The 24,411-nt window shown below is 47.2% G+C and overlaps 1 protein-coding gene across 1 annotated transcript; it reads left to right on the top strand.

The window, feature by feature from the left end:
* The first annotated feature begins 217 nt into the window (after positions 1–217).
* DNASE1L3 (deoxyribonuclease 1 like 3) lies at positions 218–24,044 on the top strand. Its single transcript, XM_050778515.1, has 8 exons — positions 218–687; positions 7,690–7,778; positions 10,732–10,821; positions 11,411–11,523; positions 15,497–15,609; positions 18,626–18,783; positions 23,230–23,326; positions 23,869–24,044. The coding sequence occupies exons 1-8, from the start codon at positions 547–549 to the stop codon at positions 23,983–23,985; spliced, it is 918 nt and encodes a 305-aa protein (XP_050634472.1). The 5' UTR covers positions 218–546; the 3' UTR covers positions 23,986–24,044.
* Positions 24,045–24,411: the final 367 nt, after the last annotated feature.

The following is a 24,411-nucleotide window of genomic DNA, read 5'->3' as shown; positions in this document are numbered from 1 at the left end:
AACTACCCTTACACCACCAGGCAATTAGAGTCACAGTCTGGGTGTGTCTGAGGACACCAGGCCACCAAATCCCAGTGATTTAGAGAAAACCCAGCAGAATTTCCCATGCCTCCTGCCTCATTGTCACCCAGCAGAAGGTTCCGTCACCCCAGGTGCCCTCTAGGGTGGACCACTTCCGAGTTCATCCACTGTCAGGAAAAGGCACATGGCATGCAACCGCAGGACCGATGACTAGATGTCAGAGCTGGCTCCCGGTTGGGATATGAGTGACTTTGTGGAGGATGGCGCCTAAATGAGGCATGCCAATTTCCGCACCCGGGTGACGAATATAGGGGCTCCTAAAAGGCTAGCCCAATGTATCTGTATTTCCTTGGGGATTAAACCCCATGATCTTCAGTTCCTCAGAGAACTGAAAGTTGCAACGAGAAATCCAGTAATTCCTGTTATCTGCAGGCTTTATAAGTCAGTGGAGCCTACGGAGGTGGCCAGAATCCGGCACTGCAAGCGCTGCTGTCTTCTCAGTCTTGAAGCCAGAGCAGCACCAGGATGTCACAGGAGCTGGCCCCACTGCTGCTTCTCCTCCTCTCCATCCACAGTGCCCTGGCCCTGAGGATCTGCTCCTTCAACGTCAGGTCCTTTGGGGAAAGCAAGCAGGAAGACCAGAACGCAATGGATGTCATTGTGAAGGTGAGTCCCTTTCCTGGGAGGAGGATCCCAGACACCCCTCACACCCTCTCTCCTGTCTTCAGACTTTAAGAGACTCAACGTACTTAAAGTTGGCCCTTAGGGGGAATGTAGAAGCTGGCTTGGAACAATAACCACTTCAACTCTCTGTGCCTCCTGCCATCATCTTAAAACAGGGGCTCTCTCCAGAATCGCTGAGGGGACTATAGGAGTTGGTAAATAGAAAGCTCTTAACGTAGTATCTGGCTCATTGTATGTTCCACATAAGGGTTGGCTATTATGATTTTTATTGCTATTTATTGAATGCCTGTATCAGGCACTATAAGCACATGGTTTCATTTCATCATCTTTATGAAGAGGGACTATTACTCCCCATGCAGAGGTGATGAACAAAGAAAGATGAAGTAATCTTATACAGCTACTCCTTTTCACCAGCAAAGCCCAGCTCCTTTCTCTCTCTTTTCTTTTCTCTTCTTTCTTTCTTTCTTTTCTTTCTTTCTTTCTTTCGTTCTTTCTTTCTTTCATTCTTTATTTCTTTTTCTTTTCTTTCTTCTTCCTTTCTTCTTCTTTCTCTTTCTTTCTTTCTTTCCCTTCCTTGCTTTTTTCCTTCCTTCCTTCTCTCTCATCCTCACCATCCCTCCCTCTCTTTCCTTTCTTCCTTCTTCGCCTCCTTCCTTCCTCTTTCCCCCTCCTCTAGGAACAGTGTCCCCCGTTCCTTCCACCTTCACTTAGGCTTTCCTTGGGTGATATATCCAGTGTCTGGGGACACTGCTCGCTTTCTCTGGAGTCAGTTGACTCCGTTTATCTTACAGGGTAATTTATTTTTGATGCTGGCAACTTAACCCTTTCCCAGGACTCTGGAAAGGTACTTATTACCTTAAGAAGCCTGAGGCACCATGGTGTGGTAGGGGGGCCAGGAGCCCTGGGTTCAGATCCCACCTACCAGACTTGTGAGCTTCAGGAGGCCCTGCACCTCCCTGAACCACCAGCTATTCTCAGCAAAACGGCGACCACGCCCGAATACCACCTGTAGCGCTGGCTAGGGAAGAGAACTCAGGGTGCCTGAGGCGCCCAGCAGAGCCTGCAACAAGGCGGGTATTCATGAGCCAGAGCCGCTGCTGTTGCTCTCATTGGGAAGGAGGATTGGAGTGAGGACTGGCAGGCTCTGTTCTTACTTGGATGAGCCTCTCAGACCTGGGTGGCCCTGCCCTTTGGGAGGTACACAAGGCCTTCTAGATGGTGTTGTTTAGCCAGGATAGCAATGCCAAGCCTGTGGGAACCATGACAAGATTGTTCAGTGGGAAACCCTGACATGTAAGGAAATGATTTTCCCCACTTCACACATGGCCCATGGAACCTGGGTAGCCACTGAGTTCCCATCTCCTTCCTCACTGATGCAACCCGGCTGTCTTTTTGTTCCTTAGTGAGTCCATCATGGGGGCTTGAACTCTGCATCTCCCCTGAGCAGCTCTGTCCTGCAGGGCGTGTCCGAAGTCCTTGTCAAGGCTGCATCACCCTCCCCATCCTACCAACAGGCCATCCCCAAAACACTGCAAGAGCCACCCAACAGCACACTCACAGTCACCCGAGAATGCCAGGCACTCAAAATAGGATTATCTCTAGCGCCCATTGACTAAGCACCTCCTATAGGCCAGGAATTCTATATACAGATTTAATACTGTGACTTAGGTGGTGTCGCCCCCATTTCATAACTGAGTAAATGGAGGCTGAGAGTGGCCCCTTATCTAGATTTCCATAGCCAGTAAGGGGAAGAGTTGGGGTCAAACACACCCCTGCAGCCCAGCCATAGAAGCTGAGATGCCTTCTCCACTCTTCCATCCGGATTTATCGCTTCAGAGACTCAGCAGCATCATGCTGCCGTCACCCTGACCTGCACTGGGGAGGCTGGAGAGTGAGGGAGGCCTGCCTTCTCCATCTTGGGTTGGCCCCCGCATATCATGGGCAGCTGTCCAGATGCCAACCCCTCCCTGGCTGAGTGTCCCCTGTTTGTGCGTTTTCCAGGGTGTCCTTAAAGAACAGAGCTTGTTCATCCAGCAAATGCTCAGTGAAGCTAGACCTTGTATTAGACACACCAGGGCACTGAGGATGTAGCAGTGGCTGTGGGAGGCATCGCCTCCCTCTTCACAGAGCTTACAGCAGAGGGCAATGGTTATTTCAGGAGTGCATGCTATGTGCCAAGCCCTTAATGTGCAGTATGTAATTCAGCCGCACAGCCACTCTGATTATTGTGCCCATTTTGCAGAGGAGGCAATGGAACTCAGAGGTGAAGTGAGTTGCCCAAATAGCTGTGGAGCACATAAGTGGCAGAGGGAGGGCTGGAGCCCAGGCTCTTCCCACCATGCTGAGCTGCTCCCTCTTTAGAGGCATGACATAGGGTTTCACAAGCCACCCTCTGGCCCAGATCTTTCTTTCTTTTCTTTTCTTCTCTTTCTTTTTAATTTTCTTTCTTTCTTTCTTTCTTTTTTTCTTCCTTCCTTCCTTCCTTTCCTTCTCTCTCTCTCTCTCTCCTTCCTTCCTTCCATCCATCCTTCCTTCCTTCCTCCCTTCCTTCCTCTCTTTCCCTCTTCCTCTCTTCCTTCCTTCTTTTTTTTTTGGACAGGTTCTTGCTCTGTTGCCCAGACTGGAGTGCAGTGGTGCAACCACAGCTCACTACAGCCTTGACCCCCTGGGCTCAAACAATTCTCCCATCTCAGCCTCCTGAATAGCTGCAACTACAGGTGCACACCACCATGCTGGCTAATTAAAAAAAAATTGTAGAGATGGGATCTCACTATGTTACCCAGGCTGGTCTCAAAGTCCTGAGCTCAATATCCTCCTGCCTCAGCCTGCCAAAGCACTGGGCTTACAGGCATGAGCCACCATGCCCGGCCTGTCCCGGATATTTCAAGACCCCTCCAGACCATCTCTTCCCCTCTCCCCAGGCCCACTTATAGCACACGTTGCTTGGATTCTGTCAACACTAGGCATGCACAACCCAGAAATTCCTCTTCCCTTCCTGTGAACAGAGTCAGGAATTTGGCCTTAGGGAGATATCAGTGTTTCAGGTCTCGGCTCTGGAAGGTTTCCTCCCTGGGACTCTCATCCTGGGAGCCTCCTCTTGAGACGATGGAGCCAGGGAAAGTATATTTTTCCTGGTCTGAAATTTGAACAGGGAGAACATGTGTCAAGTGGGATTAGAAAATGGAGTATTTGGCCGGGCGCGGTGGCTCATGCCTGTAATCCCAACACTTTAGGAGGCCGAGGAGGATGGATCACCTGAGGTCAGGAGTTCGAGACCAGCCTGACCAGCATGGAAAAAACGCTGTCTCTACCAAAAATACAAAAATTAGCTGGGCTTGGTGGTGCAGGCTCCTGTAGTGTCAGCTACTCAGGAGCCTGAGGCAGGAAAATTGCTTGAACCCAGGAGGCGGAGGTTGCAGTGAACTGAGATAGCACCACTGTACTCCAGTCTGGCCACAAAGCAAGACTCCATCTCAAAAATAAATAAATAAACACATATAGTGGTCAAGAAGGTGCTCTGTAGTGTAGATAACCTGTTGTCCTGTATTCACTCTGTGTTCAAATTATTAAACCTCATGGAGCCTCAGAGTACCCAACTACACTAGCATTGAGGACCAGCATCAAAGAGTTATCATGAAACTGATTAATTGCCGGACGCGGTGGCTCACGGCTGTAATCTCAGCACTTTGGGAGGCCAAGGCGGACAGATCACCTGAGGTCAGGAGTTCGAGACCAGCCTGACCAACACGGTGAAACCCTGTCTCTACTAAAATACAAAAATTAGCTGGGCATAATGGCAGGTGCCTGTAATCCCAGCTATTCAGGAGGCTGACGCAGGAGATTCGCTTGAATCCAGGAGGCGGAGGTTGAACCCAGTGAGCCGAGATTGCGCCACTGTGCTCCAGCCTGGGTGACAAGAGTGAGACTCTGTGACTCTGTCTCAAAAAAAAAAAAAAAAAATGATGAGTCAATGATAAGAGGTAACTCTTATGAAGCCCTTCCTATGTGCCAGGCATTGTATTAAGCATGTTATATAAGACAACTCATTTAACTTATATTAAATAAGTTAGTTAGAAATGCACCTGTCATGTCCTGATAAATTTTGGCCATTACCTCCCACAATTTCTTCCCCATCGAGCAGTTTTCTTTTTTAAATAAGACTTCCATTTTAATTATAAAGGTCTGATTTTTAAATTATATTCTGTATAAATTAAATAATGATTTTTAAAATGAAAATAGTCATTAAAGATGATTTTTAAAATACAGAAACCTGTAAAGAAGAAAGGAAATCATTCATTACCCTGCCACTTGAAGGCAATTGTTGTTGGCATTTGGGTAATTTTCTTACAGGCATATGTAAGTCCGCATGGGTTTCGCAGCAGGGACACCATCCTGTGTCATCAGTTTTGTATTCTGCTTTATATTATATTTCCCATGATGTTCATATTCTTTTAAAACATGCCTTTAATGCTATATAATGCCTTATCCTGTGTTTGCAACCTAATTCATTGAATGATTTTCTGTTTGGCAATACCTAGGTTGTTTCCAATTTTTTGTTGCAATACATCTTTCTCTCTGATCTGTACAGGTAATACTGATTTGTTTCATGCCTCCTACATGGCTGGCACTATTCTAAGTACCCACTTAATCCTCTAGCAACCCCATGAGGGATTGATATTTTCATCCCAATTTATACATGAGGAACCTGAGGTGCAGAGAAATTGTGGATATTTCCTTACAATGAGAGACATTCTTTTTTTTTTTTTTTGAGTTGGAGTCTCACTCTGTCACCCAAGCTGGAGTGCAGTGGTGTGATCTTGGCTCACTGCAACCTCTGTCCCTCGGGTTCAAGTGATTCTCCCACCTCAGCCTCCTCAGTAGCTGGAATTACAGGCACACGTCACCACGCCAGGCTGATTTTTGTATTTTTAGTAGAGACAGGGTTTCGGCATATTGGCCAGGCTGGTCTCAAGCTCCTGACCTCAGGTGATCTGCCTGCCTTGGCCTCCCAAAGTGTTGGGATTACAGGCTTCAGCCACCTGCACCCCAAAGGAAGACATTCTTCAAAGTGGAAAAATTGGGTCAAAGGGCATACATATTTGAAAATGCCTTCCAGAAAGGTGTGGCAGTCACAGTGACTAAATCAGCAGACTGGCTTGGCCAGTGGCTTCCAGCTCCCAGGAGAGCCCTGCGTGGCTGATGCCATGGAGTTCGAGCTGTCCATGGAAGGCTCCAGCCTTAGGACATTGTTCTCCTCGTCAGTCACTACACGGGTGGACCTCCCACCTGGGACAGCCTCCTAAAGGCTGAACCCCCAGTCACAGAGGCACCCAGACAGGTAAGTGCTGGTGTCTCTCCCCACTGGGTCCTTCTAAAGATGGAACTGGAACATGTGCTCTGGAAAGACAGGACCACTGGCATAACCCTCCTACTTTATGTCTTTGGTGGCTGTGTAAGAGGACATAATTAACCTTGGAGACCAGGTGCAGTGGCTTATGCCTGTACTCCCCACACTTTGGGAGGCCAGGGTGGAAGGATCACTTGAGGCCAGGAGATTGAGGCTGCAGTAAGTCAAGATCACACAGCTGCACTCCAGCCTGGGTGACAGAACAAGACCCTGTCTCAAAAAAAGATATTAACCTTGGGGATGCCTTGTCCTTGACCAACAAATCCTGTGTCATTGAGCCCACCAGGATCCCATACACAGAAAGGCCCCTGTGGGCTTGGTCACAGGAAGGGCTGTGGGCTTGGTCTGCACCCTGGCCTCTAGGTGGTTGCTCACCTTGAAGGAGCCTCTCCTATATTCTTTTCTCTCTGAGTGCCTTCTCAGCTTTCAGGGACCATTCAAATGTCACCTCCACTGTGGAGCCCTTCCAAATCCTCCGAATAGAAGCGATTAATTACTCCTCAACACTTCCACAGCTTGTGACTTTTATGTAGCGCAGGTTTTTGTTTTGGTTTGATTTTGGTCTCACATCATAGCTAGCTGTTTCCATTTGTCTGTCTTGCTGGACTGAGTCTTCCAGAGCAGTGACTGGTTTTTCTTTTTCTTTTTTTTTTTTTGAGATGGAGTCTTGCTCTGTCGCCAGGCTGGAGTGCAGTGGCGTGATTTTGGCTCACTGCAACCTCTGTCTCCCAGGTTCCAGAGATTCTCCTGCTTCAGCCTCCTGAGTAGCTGGGATTACAGGCACATGCCACCATGACTGACTAATTTTTGTATTTTTAGTAGAGACGGGGTTTCACCATGTTAGCCAGGCTGAACTCGAACTCCTGACCTCAGGCAATCTGCCCGCCTCATCCTTCCAAAGTGCTGGGATTACAGGTGTGAGCCACCGTGCCCAGCCAGGACTGTGTTTTAACAGTTCAGCATGGTGGACTTTGTAGTCACGTGGACTTGAGTTCAAATCCTGGCTCTACAACCTATACTGGCTGTATGACTTTGAGCTAGTCACTCAACCACTCTGAGCTTGTTTTCTGCCTATGTTTAATGGACTAAAAAGCATAGTTATCCCATAGGGTTATTGTAAGACTTGGAGTAGGTTTGCAGTAAATGTCAGCTTTTATAGTTATTATCATTATACCTCTTAATTTCTAATCCAGTCTGTTATCTTTGCTGACTAAGGGCTTAATATTTATTATTATTATTATAATTATTCAAGCAAAGCCAAGAGGCAGGATATTGTGGGGAGGTCATGAGCAAGGGGCTCTGGGCTTGAATGGTATAAGTTCAAATTCTGCCTCCACCACTTTCTGGTAGGGTGACTGGGAGTGTAATTTACTCAACTTTCTCTGAGCCTCACGCTCATCTTAAAAATGTATATAACAAAAGCACCAACCTACCTCAGGGAGTCCTTCATTTAATTCAGAGTAGAAATTATTTTAATAAGCACTCAATGCAATGCTTAAAAACAGTAAGTGTCCAATAAAAGGTTTTATTTATCTGTGGTAAATGACCTCAACCCCTGGGAATTCTCTTTCTTGCAGGTCATCAAACGCTGTGACATTATGCTCCTGATGGAAATCAAGGATAGCAACAACAGGATCTGCCCCGTACTGATGGAGAAGCTGAACGGGTAACATGGGGAAGGGTGGGCCCGCTAGGGCTCAAGGTCAAGTGCAAGGGCATCTGAAAGCTCCAGGGATCTGAAAGTAATGTGAGATCCCACACTTGACCACCAGTTCTGTGCTGCCCGGGATTCCAACTCCCTTAGCCACGGTCCTGAGAACTTTCTTTCTTTTTTTTTTTGAAACAGAGTCTCGCTCTGTCACCCAGGCTGGAGTGCATGGAGTGCAGTGGCACGATCTCGGCTCACTGCAAGCTCTGCCTCCTGGGTTCATGCCATTCTCCTGCCTCAGCCTCCCAAGTAGCTGGGGCTATAGGCGCTCGCCACTACGCCCAGCTAATTTTTTGTATTCTTTAGTAGAGACGGGGTTTCACTGTGTTAGCCAGGATGGTCTCGATCTCCTGACCTCGTAATCCGCCCGCCTTGGCCTCCCAAAGTGCTGGGATTATAGGCGTGAGCCACCGCACCTGGCCTGAGAACTTTCAACCAGCTGATTTTACTGTGATAAAACAGAATAGGGGAAATAGATGAGGGGTCTGGACACAGAAAGAAATGAAAAAAGCAGATGAGGCTGAGCTAAAAAGTACGGTTATGAAGAAAATGTTGGAAAAAAGAGAAAAGATTAAAAACCAACAGTAGAAGAAAGATCAATAAAATTACGATATGCTCACACACTGGAATATTATGCAGCTGTTAAAAGTCACGCTGGTGGCCAGGTGTGGTGGCATGTGCCTACAGTCTCACCTACCTGGGAGGCTGAGGTGGAAGGCTCACTTGAGCCCATGAGGATTAGGCTACCGTGAACCAGGATCACCCCACTGCACTCCAGCCTGGGCCACAAAGCAAGACTGTTTCTTAAAAAAAAAAAAAAAAAAAATCATGCTTGCTACAGAATAAGTTAGAGCTAAATATTCCAGCATGGAATAATGGCTGCAATGTATTGAAAAAAAGCAAGTTGAGAATTGCAGGTAAAATAGCCCTTTTGAGTCGTCATGTTACATGAATAAGGGTGTGTTTGTGTTTCCATGTGCATAGAAGATGAAAGATTGGAAGGATGCTCTCCAAACTATTAATAGTGGTTACTTCTGCGGGGTGTGATCAGAGAGCTGTGGTGAAAGGCGTTAGTGAAGGAATGAGGGACACTTGCTTTTTATTTTAGTACTTTTTAAATTTGAGACTCTGTCGCCCAGGCTGGAGTGCAGCAGCAAGATCTCGGCTCACTGCAACCTTTGCCTTCTGGGTTCAAGCAATTCTCCTGCCTCAGCCTCCCAAGTAGCTGGATTTACAGTCATGCACCACTATGCCTGGCTAACTTTTGTATTTTTAGTGGAGTCGGGGTTTTGCTATGTTGCCCAGGCTGGCCTCAAACTCCTGACCTCAAGTGATCTGCCTGTCTCAGCCTCCCAAAATGCTGGGATTACAGGCGTGAGCCACTGCACCTGGCCATCTCAGCATGAAACACTTAATAGGGACTTTTGAACAAAAGCCATGTCTGGGTCTTGGGCAGGGGCGAGACGAGATGGTAGATCCCGGTGCCATCATCCCGTAATCTCCGGGCTTATCCATCATAGGGAAGGAATGTGTAGGACAACTGTAGGGACAGGCAAGAATCCATGTCAATCTGCCTAAGGGCTTCCCTTATAGTGAGGGAAATGAGTGAGGGACCTGCCTGAGTCACTCAGCCAGGAAGTGGCCACGCCTACCACTGAACTTGCATCACATCTGATCTGATCTCATAGCCAGTGCTCTATTCTTTGTCATCTCAGCCTTCCTTGGAGTGGTCCCAGTCAGGTTTGTGGGAGACTGAGGGGACAGGTTTGTGGGGGACTGAGGGGTCAGGTGGGCTCCAGGCATCTCCAGCACAGTCCATCTGGGGCAAGTCTTTTCACCACCATTGGTCTTGGCACTCCCCAACCTGTCTAGACTGTCATGGACTCCAGGCAGGGCCAAGCGTGTTTGTCCCTTTATCCCCCACAAGCCAGGATAGGCCTTAGTCACTTTGCAACTGAGTCACCACAAGCAGTTTGGTAACTCAGGACTTGGCAGGCTATGTTCAAAATAGGGCCAACCTCCTCAAAGTGGAAGCCCAGCAGAACCTACTGTTCACACTCCTGGGGCCCCAGAGGCCAGGTCTGCCTTAGAATAATGCATCTGAAGTTCCAGGAATTTCTGTAAGATTGGCCCCTAAATACCCCTTCTGCTTTTTTTCCAACTGAACCTAAGAATATGCTGCAGCTTCAGACAAGCACTAGATCTTTTTGTGAGCAGACAATGTGAAACTGTGTTAGGCTTTGCCCAGAGTGGAGTTATCAGTAGGTTTGGCAAACACACAGAGAGTCCGGTTTCCCTGGTGCAGGTGAGGGGCAAGGTCAATGGGACTTCATGGCTGTATCCCCAGCACCCAGGATACAAACAACAGTGAAGTGAAATCATGTTCCCAAGGCTTGTGAGAAAATGCCTGGGGGCTTTCAGAGGAGAGAATATTCTCGCTTATCATAAATGCTCAGGAGTGGTTCGTGGACACGGACAGGTGGCTTGATGACGTTTATTCCACCAGAAAGCATAAGCTGCAGCTGCAGCCATGGGCATGAGTGGGGTCAGGGGCTGATTCTGGCCCAGATCGTCTTCTAGGGTCTCAGTGGCCTCCTACAGGTACAGGCCAAAGCATGCGGGTTTTGGGGTAGTTGGATCTAGGTTCATGTCCCAACTTGGCCTTGCAAACCATAAAAAGGGGATAACGATAATACCCTTCTCATAAGGCAAGAAATAATGGCTGTAAAGATCCTGGCAGATGCCACATTCCAGCCAATCAATGGTGGCCCTTCTTACTGGACTCAAAGGTTATGATGAACAGTGGCCCTTCCACACATTGGGTGTATGGGGGCAGATTGGAAAGAGAGGAACATGTACAGTAGGGGAATGTTTATTCTTTAAGATGCGGTGTGAAATCTTTCTTTTCTAGAAATTCAAGGAGAGGCATAACGTACAACTACGTGATTAGCTCTCGGCTTGGAAGAAACACATATAAAGAACAATATGCCTTTCTCTACAAGTAAGTATCATCTATGCTCCCTAGAACATGGCCACTAACAAATCGTGAATTGAATCAAAATGCATGTCTTCTCTGCAAAACCAAATTTGGATCTCTAACCAATTCTCAGTGTTGATCGAAATAACTGCTGTCAAAACTGGGGGCTTATGCAAAGTATTAACTCTTCAAGCTGAAAACACAAGGGGTCTCCTAACACCTCATTTGTTGGTTGGCTCCATGGTTGCCAGGCCAGGAGTTCTTTACTCCTCATAGTCAAGTCCTGGCCCAAGGCTGGAAAGCTGAGGTGCTCAGCCCAGCTGATTCCCGAACTTCATATTCTTTTCCTCTTCCTGCTAGTAATTTCTTAAGTCTGAACATTAACCTGTGGGTGCCACAGATAACTAGTATGGCTCATATCTTCAGCCCCCAGATTCTCAACAGCTCCCTGGCTGTTGAGAAGAGGTGACTCAGCCTTGCTCTCAGGAAAATGACCCCATGCTTGAGCCTGCTCTGGAGTCTAAGAAAGCCAAGGGAACCTACATCTCTACTTTATGAAAGTAGTAAGAAAAGGGCTGACTCAGCTGGGAGGATTTCCTTTTCTTTCTTTTAGGGAAAAGCTGGTATCTGTGAAGAGGAGCTATCACTACCATGACTATCAGGATGGAGACGTAGATGTGTTTTCCAGGGAGCCCTTTGTGGTCTGGTTCCAGTCGCCCCACACTGGTAAGACCCGCAGGCCTCTCTCTCGGGGACCTCCCCAACGGCCCATGAATGGGCAGCAGCCTGGAGCATGAGCTCAGGTTTATGCAGCCCGTTAGGGAGGCATTACGCTGGATGTGACAGTGCATTGCTTCTAATACCTCAGTGTAGACGATGCAGTTCGGTGTGATGGCACCAGGCTTGCTTCTCAGAATGCTGAGACTCAAGACTTCCCCAGCCTGGAACGCACTTTCTGGAAGCAATGGTAGCTCCCCCCTCTCTGAAGAGTTTAGGCGCATGGAAATTGTTTTCTGCAATTCCTTGGTTTCTGTCAAGTACAACCCTTCCTTCCTTTTAAAAAATCCCAGCTGGGCACAGTGGCTCACGGCTGTAATCCCAGCACTTTGGGAGGCTGAGGCAGGTGGATCACCTGAGGTCAGGAGTTCGAGACCAGCCTGGCCAACATGCTGAAACCCTGTCTATACTAAAAATGCAAAAATTAGCTGGGTGTGGTGGTACGTACCTGTAATCCCAGCTACTAGGGAGGCTGAGGCAGGAGAATTGCTTGAACCAGGGAGGCAGAGGTTGCAGTGAGCCAAGATCGTACCACTGCACTCCAGTCTGGGTGATAGAGTGAGACTCTGTCTCAAAAAAAACAAAAAACAAAAAAAACAATTCCTAAGCGATGGCTTAGGTGAACCACTAGCCTAGAGGCTCACTCTCCCTCTGGTCACTGCATTGCAGACTCCTCCACAGACTGCAGCAGGTGAGGAAATCCAAATGGATTGCTCCCTGAACTCTAACAACAGTACTTGTACTGGCCCCTGATTAAGTGCCAGCCTCCTGTAATCCTTGCAATGACTACAAGGTAGGGAGTAGGATTATCTCCACTTTACATTTCAGGAAACTGAGGTTTAAAAAGGCGTGAAGTCACCCAGCTGCTGAAATGGACAGACCAGGGTTGTAACCCAGGCCACCACCTCAGGAGCTCATGTTCTTTTTTTTTCTGTTTTTCAGACAGGGCCTTGCTCTGTCATCCAGTCTGGAGTGCAGTCCCATGATCTTGGCTCACTGCAACCTCTGCCTCCTGGGCTCAAGCAATCTTCCCACCTCAGCCTCGCAAGCAGCTCAGACTATAGGCACGCACCACCACACTCAGCTAATTTTAAAATTTTTTGTAGAGATGAGGTCTCGCCATGTTGCCTAGGCTGTTCTGAAACCATTGAGCTCAAGCCGTCTGCCTGCCTTGGCTTCACAAAATGCTGGGATTACAAGTGTAAGCCACTGTGCCCAATCAGGAGCCCATGTTAACCACTATGCAATGCTCGATGGAGTCAAGAATCAAATACTTTTTCAGTTCCTACTATGTGCCAGGCTCTGTTGAGGGCATTGGACCAGACGGAGGCGGTGACATTGGGCTGTGACCTGAAGAAGCCAGCCATACAGAGGGCTGGAGAAAGGGCATTCCAGGTGGAGGGCACAGTGAGCACAAAAGCTCAGAAGTGGGAAGGAGGCTGGAATATTTAGGGGGACCAAAAGAAGGATGGGGGAGTGCAGTGGAGGCCTGAGGAGGAAAGCCAGCGATGAGGGTGTGTAGGGCCCTGGATGCAGCCTGCTGGGCTGAGTTCTGGCTCCTGTCTGTGTGACTTGAGCAGTGACCACCCCACCGCCCTTGTCTGTTGAGGTAAGAGTGGGAATCCGGGCTGAGAATAAGGGGAGGTCCCAGGAGGAGGTGCTCAGAAAGTGACAGCTGCTGTTAGCAGGTGGGCCAGGCACGGCTTCCGAGGGTCACGCACATTGCCACACTCAGGCTCTCTCAGTCCTCCAATGGTGGGGGAAGGTTTTCAGACACTTCACAAAAGTCTTTCATGAAGACCACGCTAATTTTTAAATAGTTTTTTGGAACTTTTGTTTTTAATTACAAAAGGAGTATAAACTGACAAGCCTCTATTTTTTTTTTTTTTTAGATGGAGTTTTGCTCTTGTTGCCCAGGCTGGAGTGCAGTGGTGTGATCTTGGCTCACCACAACCTCTGCCTCCCAGATTCAAGTGATTCTTCTGCCTCAGTCTCCCGAGTAGCTGGGATTACAGGCATGCACAACCACGTCCGGCTAATTTTGTATTTTCAGTAGAGACGGGTTTTCTCCATGTTGGTTAGGCTGGTCTTGAACTCCTGACCTCAGATGATCTGCCCGCCTTGGCCTCCCAAAGTGTTGGGATTACAGGAGTGAGCCACCACGCCTGGTCAATTTTTCTTAATTAGAAAATTTTCGACTGGGCTTGGTGGCTCATGCCTGTAATCCCAGCACTTTGGGAGACTGAGGCAGCTAGATCACAAGGTCAGGAGTTCGAGACCAGCCTGGCCAACATGGTGAAACCCGTGTCTACTAAAAGTACAAAAAATTACCTGGGTAATTTTTTACAGGTGGTAGTGTGCACCTGTAATCCCAGCTACTCAAGAGGCTGAGACAGGAGAATTGCTTGAACCTGGGAGGTGGAGGTTATGGTGAGCTGAGATCGTGCCACTACACTCCAACCTGGGTGACAGAGCAAGGCTCCATCTTGAAAACAAAAGAAAAACAAAGAAAAAGAAAATGTTTTTCCTTAGTACAAAAACCAAACAGATTTATTATTTTTGAAAAGCAGAAAATAGGCTGGGCGTGATGGTTCACAACTATAATTCTGGCACTTTGGGAGGCGGAGATGGGTGGATCACCTGAGGTTGGGAGTTTGAGACCAGCCTTACCAACATGAAAAAACCCCGTCTCTACTAAAAAAAAATACAAAACTAGCCAGACTTGGTGGCACATACCTGTAAACCCAGTTACTTGGGAGGCTGAGGCAGGAGAATCACTTGAACCTGGGAGGTGGAGGTTGCAGTGAGCTGAGATTGCGCCATTGTACTCCAGCCTGGGCAACAAGAGCAAAACTCTGCCTCAAAAAGAAAAAAAGAAAAAAAAAAAGAAAACCTTTAAAAAAAAGTAGAAAATACAACCATAAATATATACAATTTTTAGCTGTCAATTTAAAAAAAGAAGAAGAGGGATAAAATACATCAGAAACAAAAGAAAATAGATTTGCCACACACACACAAATGGGAAAATAAAAGCACCCACAATGCCAGCATGGAACACAGTTGTAATAAGTAAAATGTTCATTTAGAAGCAGAATGCTTGTTCCCTGGTACCGCAAAGAAAAATCAACATTCAGATAAGAAGTTTTCTCAGCAAGCCAATTTTACTTTCTGCAGAAAGGGTGCTCCTCGCAGATGGAACAATGGTGAGAGCACACCTGAATAAAGGAGGGAAGCAATTTTTATCCTTTACTCAGCTTGTCCCTGCTACTGTGTCCTGTCTCTATTGGTTGGAGCCAGACCACACAATCTAAGCTAACCTGACTGGCTAATAATTTAAACCTTTCCTAAATAGGTAAAGGCAAGGGAGAACAAAGGAAAAGAGGAAGTTGCTTATGCCAAATAGGGAAGGGGCAAAGGCTGTGTGAGCTGGACCGTGCCTGCGAGCATGTCCAGCACAAATATCTTGGTTAAGGTACAAGGACATAGAATGTACTACATGCCTGTAAGCATGTCTAACAGCTACACAGGATAGGGCTTAACAAAGAGTTATTAGCACAAAGCAAGGAGGCTTGAAGGAAGTTAGTCTTTAAAAGAAACTATTATTTTTAACACTTATGATTTATTCTTTAACAAGAAAGGAAACTTCGAAGAGGAAACTGTTTTACTTTCTACAACAGTCTACCAGTTTTCTCTTAGCCATGAAGGGCAACTGGGAGAAATGAGTCTTTTGTGTAGTAAAAATAGGCAGCCTAATGATCCCGAGATCATTAAAATCTCAGCCACTGGCCGGACCCTCTGGGAACAGGGGACCCAGACAATGCAGCCTGTGCCTTCTGGAGGGGAGAGCCTGTTTCCGTCCAGCAGTGTTTGTGAGACCTTGACAAGGGAAGTGTGTGACCTCTGCCTCTTTCCTGTTCCTCAGCTGTCAAAGACTTCGTGATTATCCCCCTGCACACCACCCCAGAGACATCCGTTAAAGAGATCGACGAGTTGGTTGACGTCTACATGGACGTGAAACACCGCTGGAAGGCAGAGGTGATGACTGCTGTGTCAGCCGAATTCCCATCTAGCAGGGGCAGGCTCTGGTCCCTGAGTGGGATGAGTACCTCTCCAGGGAGGGGGAGAGGGCAGGGCATGTGCAGGCTACCACCACTTACAGCCTTCTTTAAGGCCTTTCTTCAGCCCTAAGTATCCCTCTTGCTAAATCTGCCTGGGTACCCTGCACGTGGGCTTTGGGAATTCCCACACTTTCCCATTAATAACAGATGCCAACATTTACTGAGTGAATAGCTAGTGCCAGGCACTGTGCTGAGACTTGACATGGACAAGTTTATTTAATCCTCCCAATAATCCCTTGAGGTAGCTACAGTACCTTTCTCATTCTCACTTTGCAATTGAGAAGTGTGAGGCATAGAGCAGTCAGGATTGTTTCAGTTGCAAGGGACAGAATCTTAACATGGCTCATGAAAAGAAGGAGCAATTGATTGGTCTGTGTAACTGAAATGTCCAGGAGTACTTCAGGCATAGCTGGATCCAGGGCTCAGACAAGAGAATCAGGGCTTGATTTGTCTCTTCCTTTCCATCTCCTGGTCACCCTTTCCTCTACGTGGCTCCATTCTCAGGTTGGCCCCACCCATGGGATGGCAAGATGGCCACCAGCAGCCTCCAGACCAACTGATAAATTTTCTTTCCCACAATGCAACAAATACTGTGGGACTGAGTCTCGTTGGTTCTGACTGGGTCACGTGTCCATCCCTGAACCAATCGTTGTGATCAGGGTGTTGAGATACTCTGATTGGCTAAATCTGTGTCCACCCCAGTTTCAACCCAAACTCACAGTTTGAGGTGCAGGAGGGATGGGTGGTCTCCCAAAGAAACTTGGAGTGCTGTTTTCACAGAAGGGGGCACACATTTGCCATCCCTATAGGCTCAGTTCTGTCCACTTTTGGAAGAGAGGGATGCACCACTTGTGGCTGTGAGGGTCTGTGAAAGCTCTTCGCAAATATGGAAGTGCACCCAAGAGTTCTTCTTCTGTATTTCTCTTTTCTTCTTTCGGAATGTGACTCCTGTGATCCCCCTTCCTCCTCCTGAGTTCCACTGCTCCAAGTGCAAAATGAATCAAATAGACTGTGAACATAGTCCATCAGAGCTGGGCATGGAAAAGACCAGGGGTGTATTTCATTGCTTATTAATAAATAGGCCAAAAGAAAGATTCTTTCTTTCCAAAAATTATGACATCATTCACTTATTAAACAAGAATGTATTGAGCACCCATTGAGTGTCGGGCTGTGGGGAGGCATCAGTGGCCTAAAAGTGAACAACAGGGGAAACTGCTTCAGTGAAGCAGACTTGGATGTGATTCTTTCTTTTTTTTTTTCTTGAGATGAAGTCTCACTCTTTTCCCTAGGCTGGAGTGCAATGGTGCAATCTCGGCTCACTGCAACCTCCACCTCCCGAGTTCAAGAGATTCTCCTGCCTCAACCTCCTGAGTAGCTGGGACTAGAGGCATCTGCCACCATGCCCAGCTAATTTTTGTATTTTTAGTAGAGACGGGGTTTCACCATGTTGGCCAGGCTGGTCTCGAACGCCTGACCTCAGATGATCCACCTGCCTCGGCCTCCCAAAGTGTTGGGATTACAGGCCTGAGTCACTGCGCCCGGCTGGGATGTGATTCTTGACTTCACCACTTGAACCTCCCAGTCCTGTGGCCTAGAGCGGGTCACTTAATCTCTCAATCCTGTTTCTATAGAGGTTAGTGGGCTCTTCTACCTCCTATTGTTTATTGCTGTGAGGTGTAAATTTAAAGACACCTAGTGCTAGGCTTGGCACATAGTGAATGTTCAGCAAATCATGTCTATGTTAGCAGAAGCTGGTGATCACTGAGGTTAAGAAAGACCCTCTGTCCTCAACTGAACCCGTCAATCACGGGGAGAATCATGATCACTAAGATCAAAATAAAATGTTCTTGAAGAAAACTCTAAAGTCAGCAATGCCCCAGCAAACAATAGCACAAACAAGGAAATCTGGCACTTCCTCTGGATTGTGGAATGTTGAAAATTCTGTTCCAAGAGCTGTGCGGGGAAAACTATTTCCAAGATAGGAAGTTTCTGTTGGTGGCCTTGGGTGGGGGTGGACAGCTCACTTGATGGTCCCCTCCCCTGAAGATGCCTCTCACCTCCTCAAGGAACTGAATTTTCACAGAAATAAGTTTCCAACTTCAACACAATAGGAGAGAAAGAGTGATGCCAGGGCTGCCAATACACCACCCAAATTCACTTTTCCTGCTTGAAAACAACAGGCGTTGATTCATTCGTGTGTTTACACCCTACAGCAGTTTGAGCCAGAGACAAAAGATGTGAGGGATAGATTTACTGAATTTTTTTTTTATTCACACCTGACTCTGCATGCTGACATGGAATTGTGGTGACTAAGAACAGCAAACATTCTCCTTCCTGTTAAGAACACCTTCACTGGTACGCACTCGCCTGTCATCGACTCATCAAAACTATGACTCAATTTTAAACCACAAAAAGAAATTTTTAAAGACCCTGTATTCATTTGCTAGAGCTGCCATAACAAAGTACCATACCAAAGACTTGATAGCTTACACAATAGAACGTGAGTTCATCACCGTTCGGGAGGCTAGAAGTCCCAGATCAAGGTGTGCCAGCGGGGGGTTTCTTTTGAGGGCCTCTCTCCTTGGCTTGTAGATGGCCATCATCTTCCAGTGTCTTTACATGGTCTTTGCTCCATTTTTCTGTGTCCTAATTTCCCCTTTTTACAAGAACGCCAGTCATACTGGATTAGAGCCCATTTTACCTTAATTCCCTCTTGAAGTTTCTATCTCCAAATACAGTCACCTTCTAAGGTGCTGGGGGTTAGGACTTCAACACAGGAATTTGGCCCGGGTGGGAGCAGGGTAGACACGATTCAGCCCATAACAGACCCTGTTGTTCACTGGGCCTGGGAGGCGGAGTCTTTGCTAGAGACCCACATGAAAGCGTTCTGCAGCAGCATCCACCGGGTGACAATTTCAAATCTTGTCTTTTAGAATTTCATTTTCATGGGTGACTTCAATGCTGGCTGCAGCTACGTCCCCAAGAAGGCCTGGAAGAACATCCGCTTGAGGACCGACCCCAGGTTCGTTTGGCTGATCGGGGACCAAGAGGATACCACGGTGAAGAGGAGCACCAAGTGTGCATATGACAGGTAGGAGGCCCTGCAGGGTGCTGCTGGCTCAGCACAGTGCTTGGTGTGCACTAGAAAAGGCGCAAGGTGGCTGGGCACCGTGGCTCATGCCTGTAGTCCTAGCACGTTGGGAGGCCTCGGTGGGTGGATCGCTTGAGTACAGGAGTTTGAGACCAGCCTGGGAAGCATGACGAAACTCTGTCTTTACAAAAAATACAAAAATTTGCCGGGCATGGTGGCAAACACCTATAGTCTCAGCTACTCAGGAGGCTGAGGTGGGAGGATCTCTTGAGCCCAGAAGGTGGAGGCTGCAGTGAGCCAGGATCGCACCACTGCACTCCAGCCTGGGTAACAGAGTGAGACTTAGTCTCAAAAATAACAAATAAAAATAAAAATAAAAAAAGCACACTGCTTGGAGAGCTGAGTCCATTAAATGTCAGGCCCCTCTACTGGGTACCACATGCAGTGTATGAACCTCAGGACCCTATGCGGTGGCCCTGGGCATTGTAGCTTAGCAGAGGTAAGCACTGGCTTCGGTATCAGACAGGCCTGGATTTAAATCCTGACATTACCACTTCATATGTCTGTGACCAAGAGACAGGCTCTCTGTGTCTTTCACTTCCTCCCCTGTAAAATGGAAATTATCCTAGTGCCTCACTCATGAAGATCTGATGTAGAGTCAATGAAATAGCATGTCAGGCTGCTAGCACAATGCCTGGCATACGGCAAGTGCTCATTACATTAATGGGCTGCTCATTGTTCCATAACAAAGACTTACCACAATTGATTTGCCCAATCCCTATCATTGGGCATTAGGTTATTACCAAGGGTTTGCTGTTATAAATACTGCTAAAATCAATATCCTCTGTACATTTTATGCAAGTACTTGTGATTTCCTCAGGAAACAACCCCCAAAATGAGACCAATTAGTGCAACGGTATTTGTACTTTAAAGCTTCAGGTATATATTCCTAAATGCAAATGTGTACATTTAAGTCCTAGCATTCCCTTGTGCTTTTTAAAGTCCCTTCAGGGATTTTCAAACAGCTTTCATCTTTGCTCCTTCAATGGGCACAGAGTGGGGAGTGCCTGAGGCATGTGAATGTTAGTGATCTTCCATCACAGAGACCACAGGTGGGGAAACCCCTAGAAGTCTGGTCCCAGGTGGTGGCCACAGTTCCCAGAGCTCAGCCTGCCACGAGGAAGTGTGAGATGACCATCTGCATGAGAGCCACCAGGCCACTCGTTTTCACTTCTCAAGTTTCGAGGTCTAGCTTTCATTTCCATCCCATGACCTCCTTTGTTCCTCTTGGAGCTTTTGAGGCTGGTGTTTCCTTTGCATAAGTTATTACTCTGCAAAGTGGAAACCCAAGATGAGGAGTTACAGGGCACTAAGTGCCTAGACCGTCCCCGCCCCCTATTTTGAAGGACTTCCAGCAAAGCTGGGACGATGGCCACTCACTCACTCACTCGCACATGGCAGTTGTGTGCCCTTGGGTAGGTCAAGTCCCTTCTCCAGGGCCATTCTTCTCCCCTGGCAAATGAGTGGGAAGTGATTGAAAATGATACAGAAGAATCAGAAGGCAACATGGCCACGGTAGATCGGGAGGAGGTAGAACAGGTTAGAAAAAGATGTTTACTAAAAGGATCCTGATTTTATACACATGTATCCCAAAGGATGGTGGGATTACATGTGACATTTTAACAATTCATTTTTTATTTTGATGCTCTGAATTTTGTTTCTCATAACCACATGTAGAACTCTTCTGGCTTTTTTTTTTTTTTTTTTTTTTTTTTTTTTTTGAGACGGAGTCTCGCTGTGTCTCCCAGGCTGGAGTGCAGTGGCCGGATCTCGGCTCACTGCAAGCTCCGCCTCCCGGGTTCACGCCATTCTCCCGCCTTAGCCTCCCAAGTAGCTGAGACTACAGGCGCCCGCCACCACGCCCGGCTAGGTTTTTGTATTTTTAGTAGAGACGGGGTTTCACCATGTTAGCCAGGATAGTCTCGATCTCCTGACCTCGTGATCCACCCGCCTCAGCCTCCCAAAGTGCTGGGATTACAGGCTTGAGCCACCGCGCCCGGCCTTTTTTTTTTTTTTTTTTTTTTTTTTTTTTTTGAGACAGTGTCCCGCTCTGTTGCCCAGGCTGGAGTGCAGTGGCACAATCTTGGCTCACTGCAACCTCCGCCTCTTGGGTTCAAGCGATTTTCCTGCCTCAGCCTCCCAAGTAGCTGGGATTACAGGCATATACCACCATGCCTGGCTTTTTCTTTCTTTCTTTTTTTTGTTTGTACTTTTAGTAGAGATGGGGTTTCGCCATGTTGGCCAGGCTGGTCTTGAACTCCTGACCTCAGGTGATCCACCTGCCTTGGTCTCCCAAAGTGCTTGGATTACAGGTGTGAGCCACCATGCCCGGCCTCTCGTGGCTTTTAAAAAGTCATAGGCCAGGTGCAGTGGCGTATGCTGTAATCCCAGCTACTTCTGGAGGCTAAGGCAGGAGGATCACTTGAGTCCAGGAGTTCAAGGCTTTAGAGCAATGTGATCACATGCCTGTGAATAGCCACTGCACTCCAGCCTGGGCAACATAGTGAGACCTGTCTCAATACAATAAAATAAAAAGTGAAATTAAATAAAATAAACTGAGAAAATAAAAAGCCATAAAAATGATGTTTTAAAAATGGAGTTAGACAATATGGTCTCAATGCCAGTCTTTGTTCCGTGTTCACATATTTATCAAACACCTCTCAAGTGCTGAGTGCTGGGAGATCATGCAAAGATGCCCAGGATCTGGCCGATGCCCTGGACCAGCCTCGGAAAACTTCACATGAACACTGGCCTGGTCCTGCACATCCCTGGAAGAAGTCAGAAATAGAGGAGCCTTAAACATCTCTTTCTTTACTTTCTGAGTCTTAAAGAAAGCTTTCACAAATCTCTAATTTGATGTGAAGAATTTACATTTGGGTTGAATTAAAAGCCATAGCCCGGGTGCAGTGGCTTACACCTGTAATCCCAGCACTTTGGGAGGTTGAGGTGGGTGGATCACCTAAGGTCAGGAGTTCAAGACCAGCCTGGCCAAAAAGACTAAACCCCGTCTCTACTAAAAAATACAAAAATAAGCCAGGCATGGTGGCACACACCTATAATCTCAGCTACTTGGGAAGCTGAGGCAGAAGAATCGCTCGAACCTGGAAGGCAGAGGTTACAGTGAGCTGAGATGGCGCCACTGCACTCCAACCTGGGCAACAGAACAAGACTCTGCCTCAAAAAAAAAAAAAAAAAAAAAAGTTAGTTGGGGTGGTGATGTTAGCAAATGCAGATACCAAAACTGTCGATTAGAATGGGGAAGGCCCAGTGGGCACTCATGAAATGGCAGTTTGACTCACCTCGCCATTCCTCGGTAAATCACTCAGGACCACAAAGACTACAACTGCATCACCCAGCTTGGGATATGTTAGTTTGTTTCCAAAACTCGTTTGACTACCTCATTCTTACTTTTTGTCATTACTGCAAAGCACATATGCTGTGATTTTTCTCTATATTTTTCATTAAATCCCTTAATTTCTTATTGAAATAAATTTTTAAAAGAAATTTCATGGCTGGGCGCGGTGGCTCACACCGGTAATCCCAGCACTTTGGAGGCCAAGGTGGGCGGATCATGAGGTCAGGAGATCGAGACCATCCTGGCTAATATGGTGAAACCTCGTCTCTACTAAAAATACAACAAATTAGCCGGGTGTGTTGGCAGGCGCCTATAGTCCCAGCTACTCAGGAGGCTGAGGCAGGAGAATGGCGTGAACCCGGGAGGCAGAGCTTGCAGTGAGCTGAGATCGTGCCACTGCACTCCAGCCTGGGTGACAGAGCAAGACTCCATCTAAAAAAAAAAAAAAGAGAAAGAAAGAAATTTGATACTAGCAAGAGTAGGAAAGCAGCAGCATTTGCCATAAATTGAAGGTAGTGTGAGAATTAAGTCCAGTGAAAGTCATGCATGCATTGTTAAATTCTGCCTTAATTCTCTTGCCTGCAGAATGCTCAGAAATGGCAGCCTACTCTCTGTCAACATGGGACTGAGGGAGGTATTAAAGACAAACCAGCACCTCCCTGAGAATTTCTCCATAATCAAATCAGGGAAAGTGAAAATAATTGAAAAGAGAACAGCGTTCTCAGTACACAAGTCATTGTTGTGTGGGATAGTGTGCATATGTCATATAAAACCTCCTACTCCACCAGGGACATTGCCCACACTGGGAGATAGTGTCCTGGTGTCCACAGAACCATGGCAGGGACTGATCCTATTTCACAGTTGTAGGCACTGTCCTTTAGGGTCTCAGGCTAAAACCAGGTCTGGACTTTGAGTGCCACATGAAAGGGCCAGGCTGCTCAGTCAATTCCAAACAGCAAACACAGACTTTGGTTTGATCTCAGCAATCACAGGTTGGATTAACACAACTGTTTTTCCTCCCCTTGTTCCAGGATTGTGCTTAGAGGACAAGAAATCGTCAGTTCTGTTGTTCCCAAGTCAAACAGTGTTTTTGACTTCCAGAAAGCTTACAAGCTGACTGAAGAGGAGGTAAGGCTGCCATCTTGTCTTTCTATGCCATTGTCCTAGAAAGATGAGTTAGCCTGGGCAACATGACGAGACCCCATCTCTACAAAAAATTCAAAAAAATTAGCTGGGCATGGTGGTGCATGCCTGTGGTCCCAGGCTGAGGCGGGAGGATCACCTGAGTCCAGGAAGCAGAGGTTGCAGTGAGCTGAGATCGCACCACTACACTCCAGGCTGGGCAACTGAGTGAGATCCTGTCTCAAAAAAAAAAAAAAAAGAAGAAAAAGATGGGTTGATGTCACCCTTTGAGGTCACTGCTGAAGACGGAAGACACAATATTGGGCACTAGACCTTGAGTTTCAATGCCTATGATTTTGTGATTTGAGGCCCTGCCAAAATTTCTTGATCCAGCTGGTCTTGGAATAACACTTACCAGTGTGTGCTCTGTGGGGTGACTTTGGGCATTTCATCTCCCCTTCCTGGTCCTGAATTTGCTCATCGCTAAAATGAAAGCATCTCCCAGGCATCTCCTGATTTCCATATCTACCTCCCCTTTCTCCTTACAGGCCCTGGATGTCAGTGACCACTTTCCAGTTGAATTTAAACTACAGTCTTCAAGGGCCTTCACCAACAGCAAAAAATCTGTCACTGTAAGGAAGAAAACAAAGAGCAAACGCTCCTAGATCCAAGGGTGTCATCTTATTAACCATTTCTTGCCTCTAAATAAAATGTCTTTAACAGATACATGAACTGCTCCCTGCACTTAGAAAACAAGACTGATCCAACTGCTTTCATTTTTTGACCTGAATTTATTCTGACTTGAGCCAAATTGGAAAGAGAATCTTTTATATCTCTTTTGGCCTCATACCTCCCCTGAATTGTCCAAAAGGGAACCAGGGGCATTTGTAGCCCAAAATGATGGTCTTCATGCCCTGAGCCAGAGCCCCATCCTCTGTCACTGGGCCTGCTCAGCCCTGTCATGCGAGAGGCTGCAGGGGGAGGAAGAGCGTCGGCTTTCAGTTCTCCTGAGGGGTCCTGTTCCACGGGCAATGACCAGAAACACCAAGGCCCCAGCTGCCCCTGTGATTTGGGCAATTAACTGTTTTAAG

Source organism: Macaca thibetana, chromosome 2, assembly GCF_024542745.1.
Source record: "Macaca thibetana thibetana isolate TM-01 chromosome 2, ASM2454274v1, whole genome shotgun sequence".
Classification (NCBI taxonomy): domain Eukaryota; kingdom Metazoa; phylum Chordata; class Mammalia; order Primates; family Cercopithecidae; genus Macaca; species Macaca thibetana.
The sequence above is the reverse complement of the archived record's forward strand: the minus strand, read 5'-3'. Positions and strand labels throughout refer to the sequence as shown.

What these genes read in the sequence shown, in the direction of transcription:
- DNASE1L3 (XM_050778515.1), top strand. Translation starts at nt 547, where the DNA reads ATGTCACAGGAGCTGGCCCCACTGCTGCTTCTCCTCCTCTCCATCCAC. An exon ending in CTGATGGAGAAGCTGAACGG is followed by an intron (nt 7,779 to 10,731) that starts GTAACATGGGGA and finishes TTTCTTTTCTAG; the next exon opens with AAATTCAAGGAGAGGCATAA. An exon ending in ACCAAGTGTGCATATGACAG is followed by an intron (nt 18,784 to 23,229) that starts GTAGGAGGCCCT and finishes CCCTTGTTCCAG; the next exon opens with GATTGTGCTTAGAGGACAAG.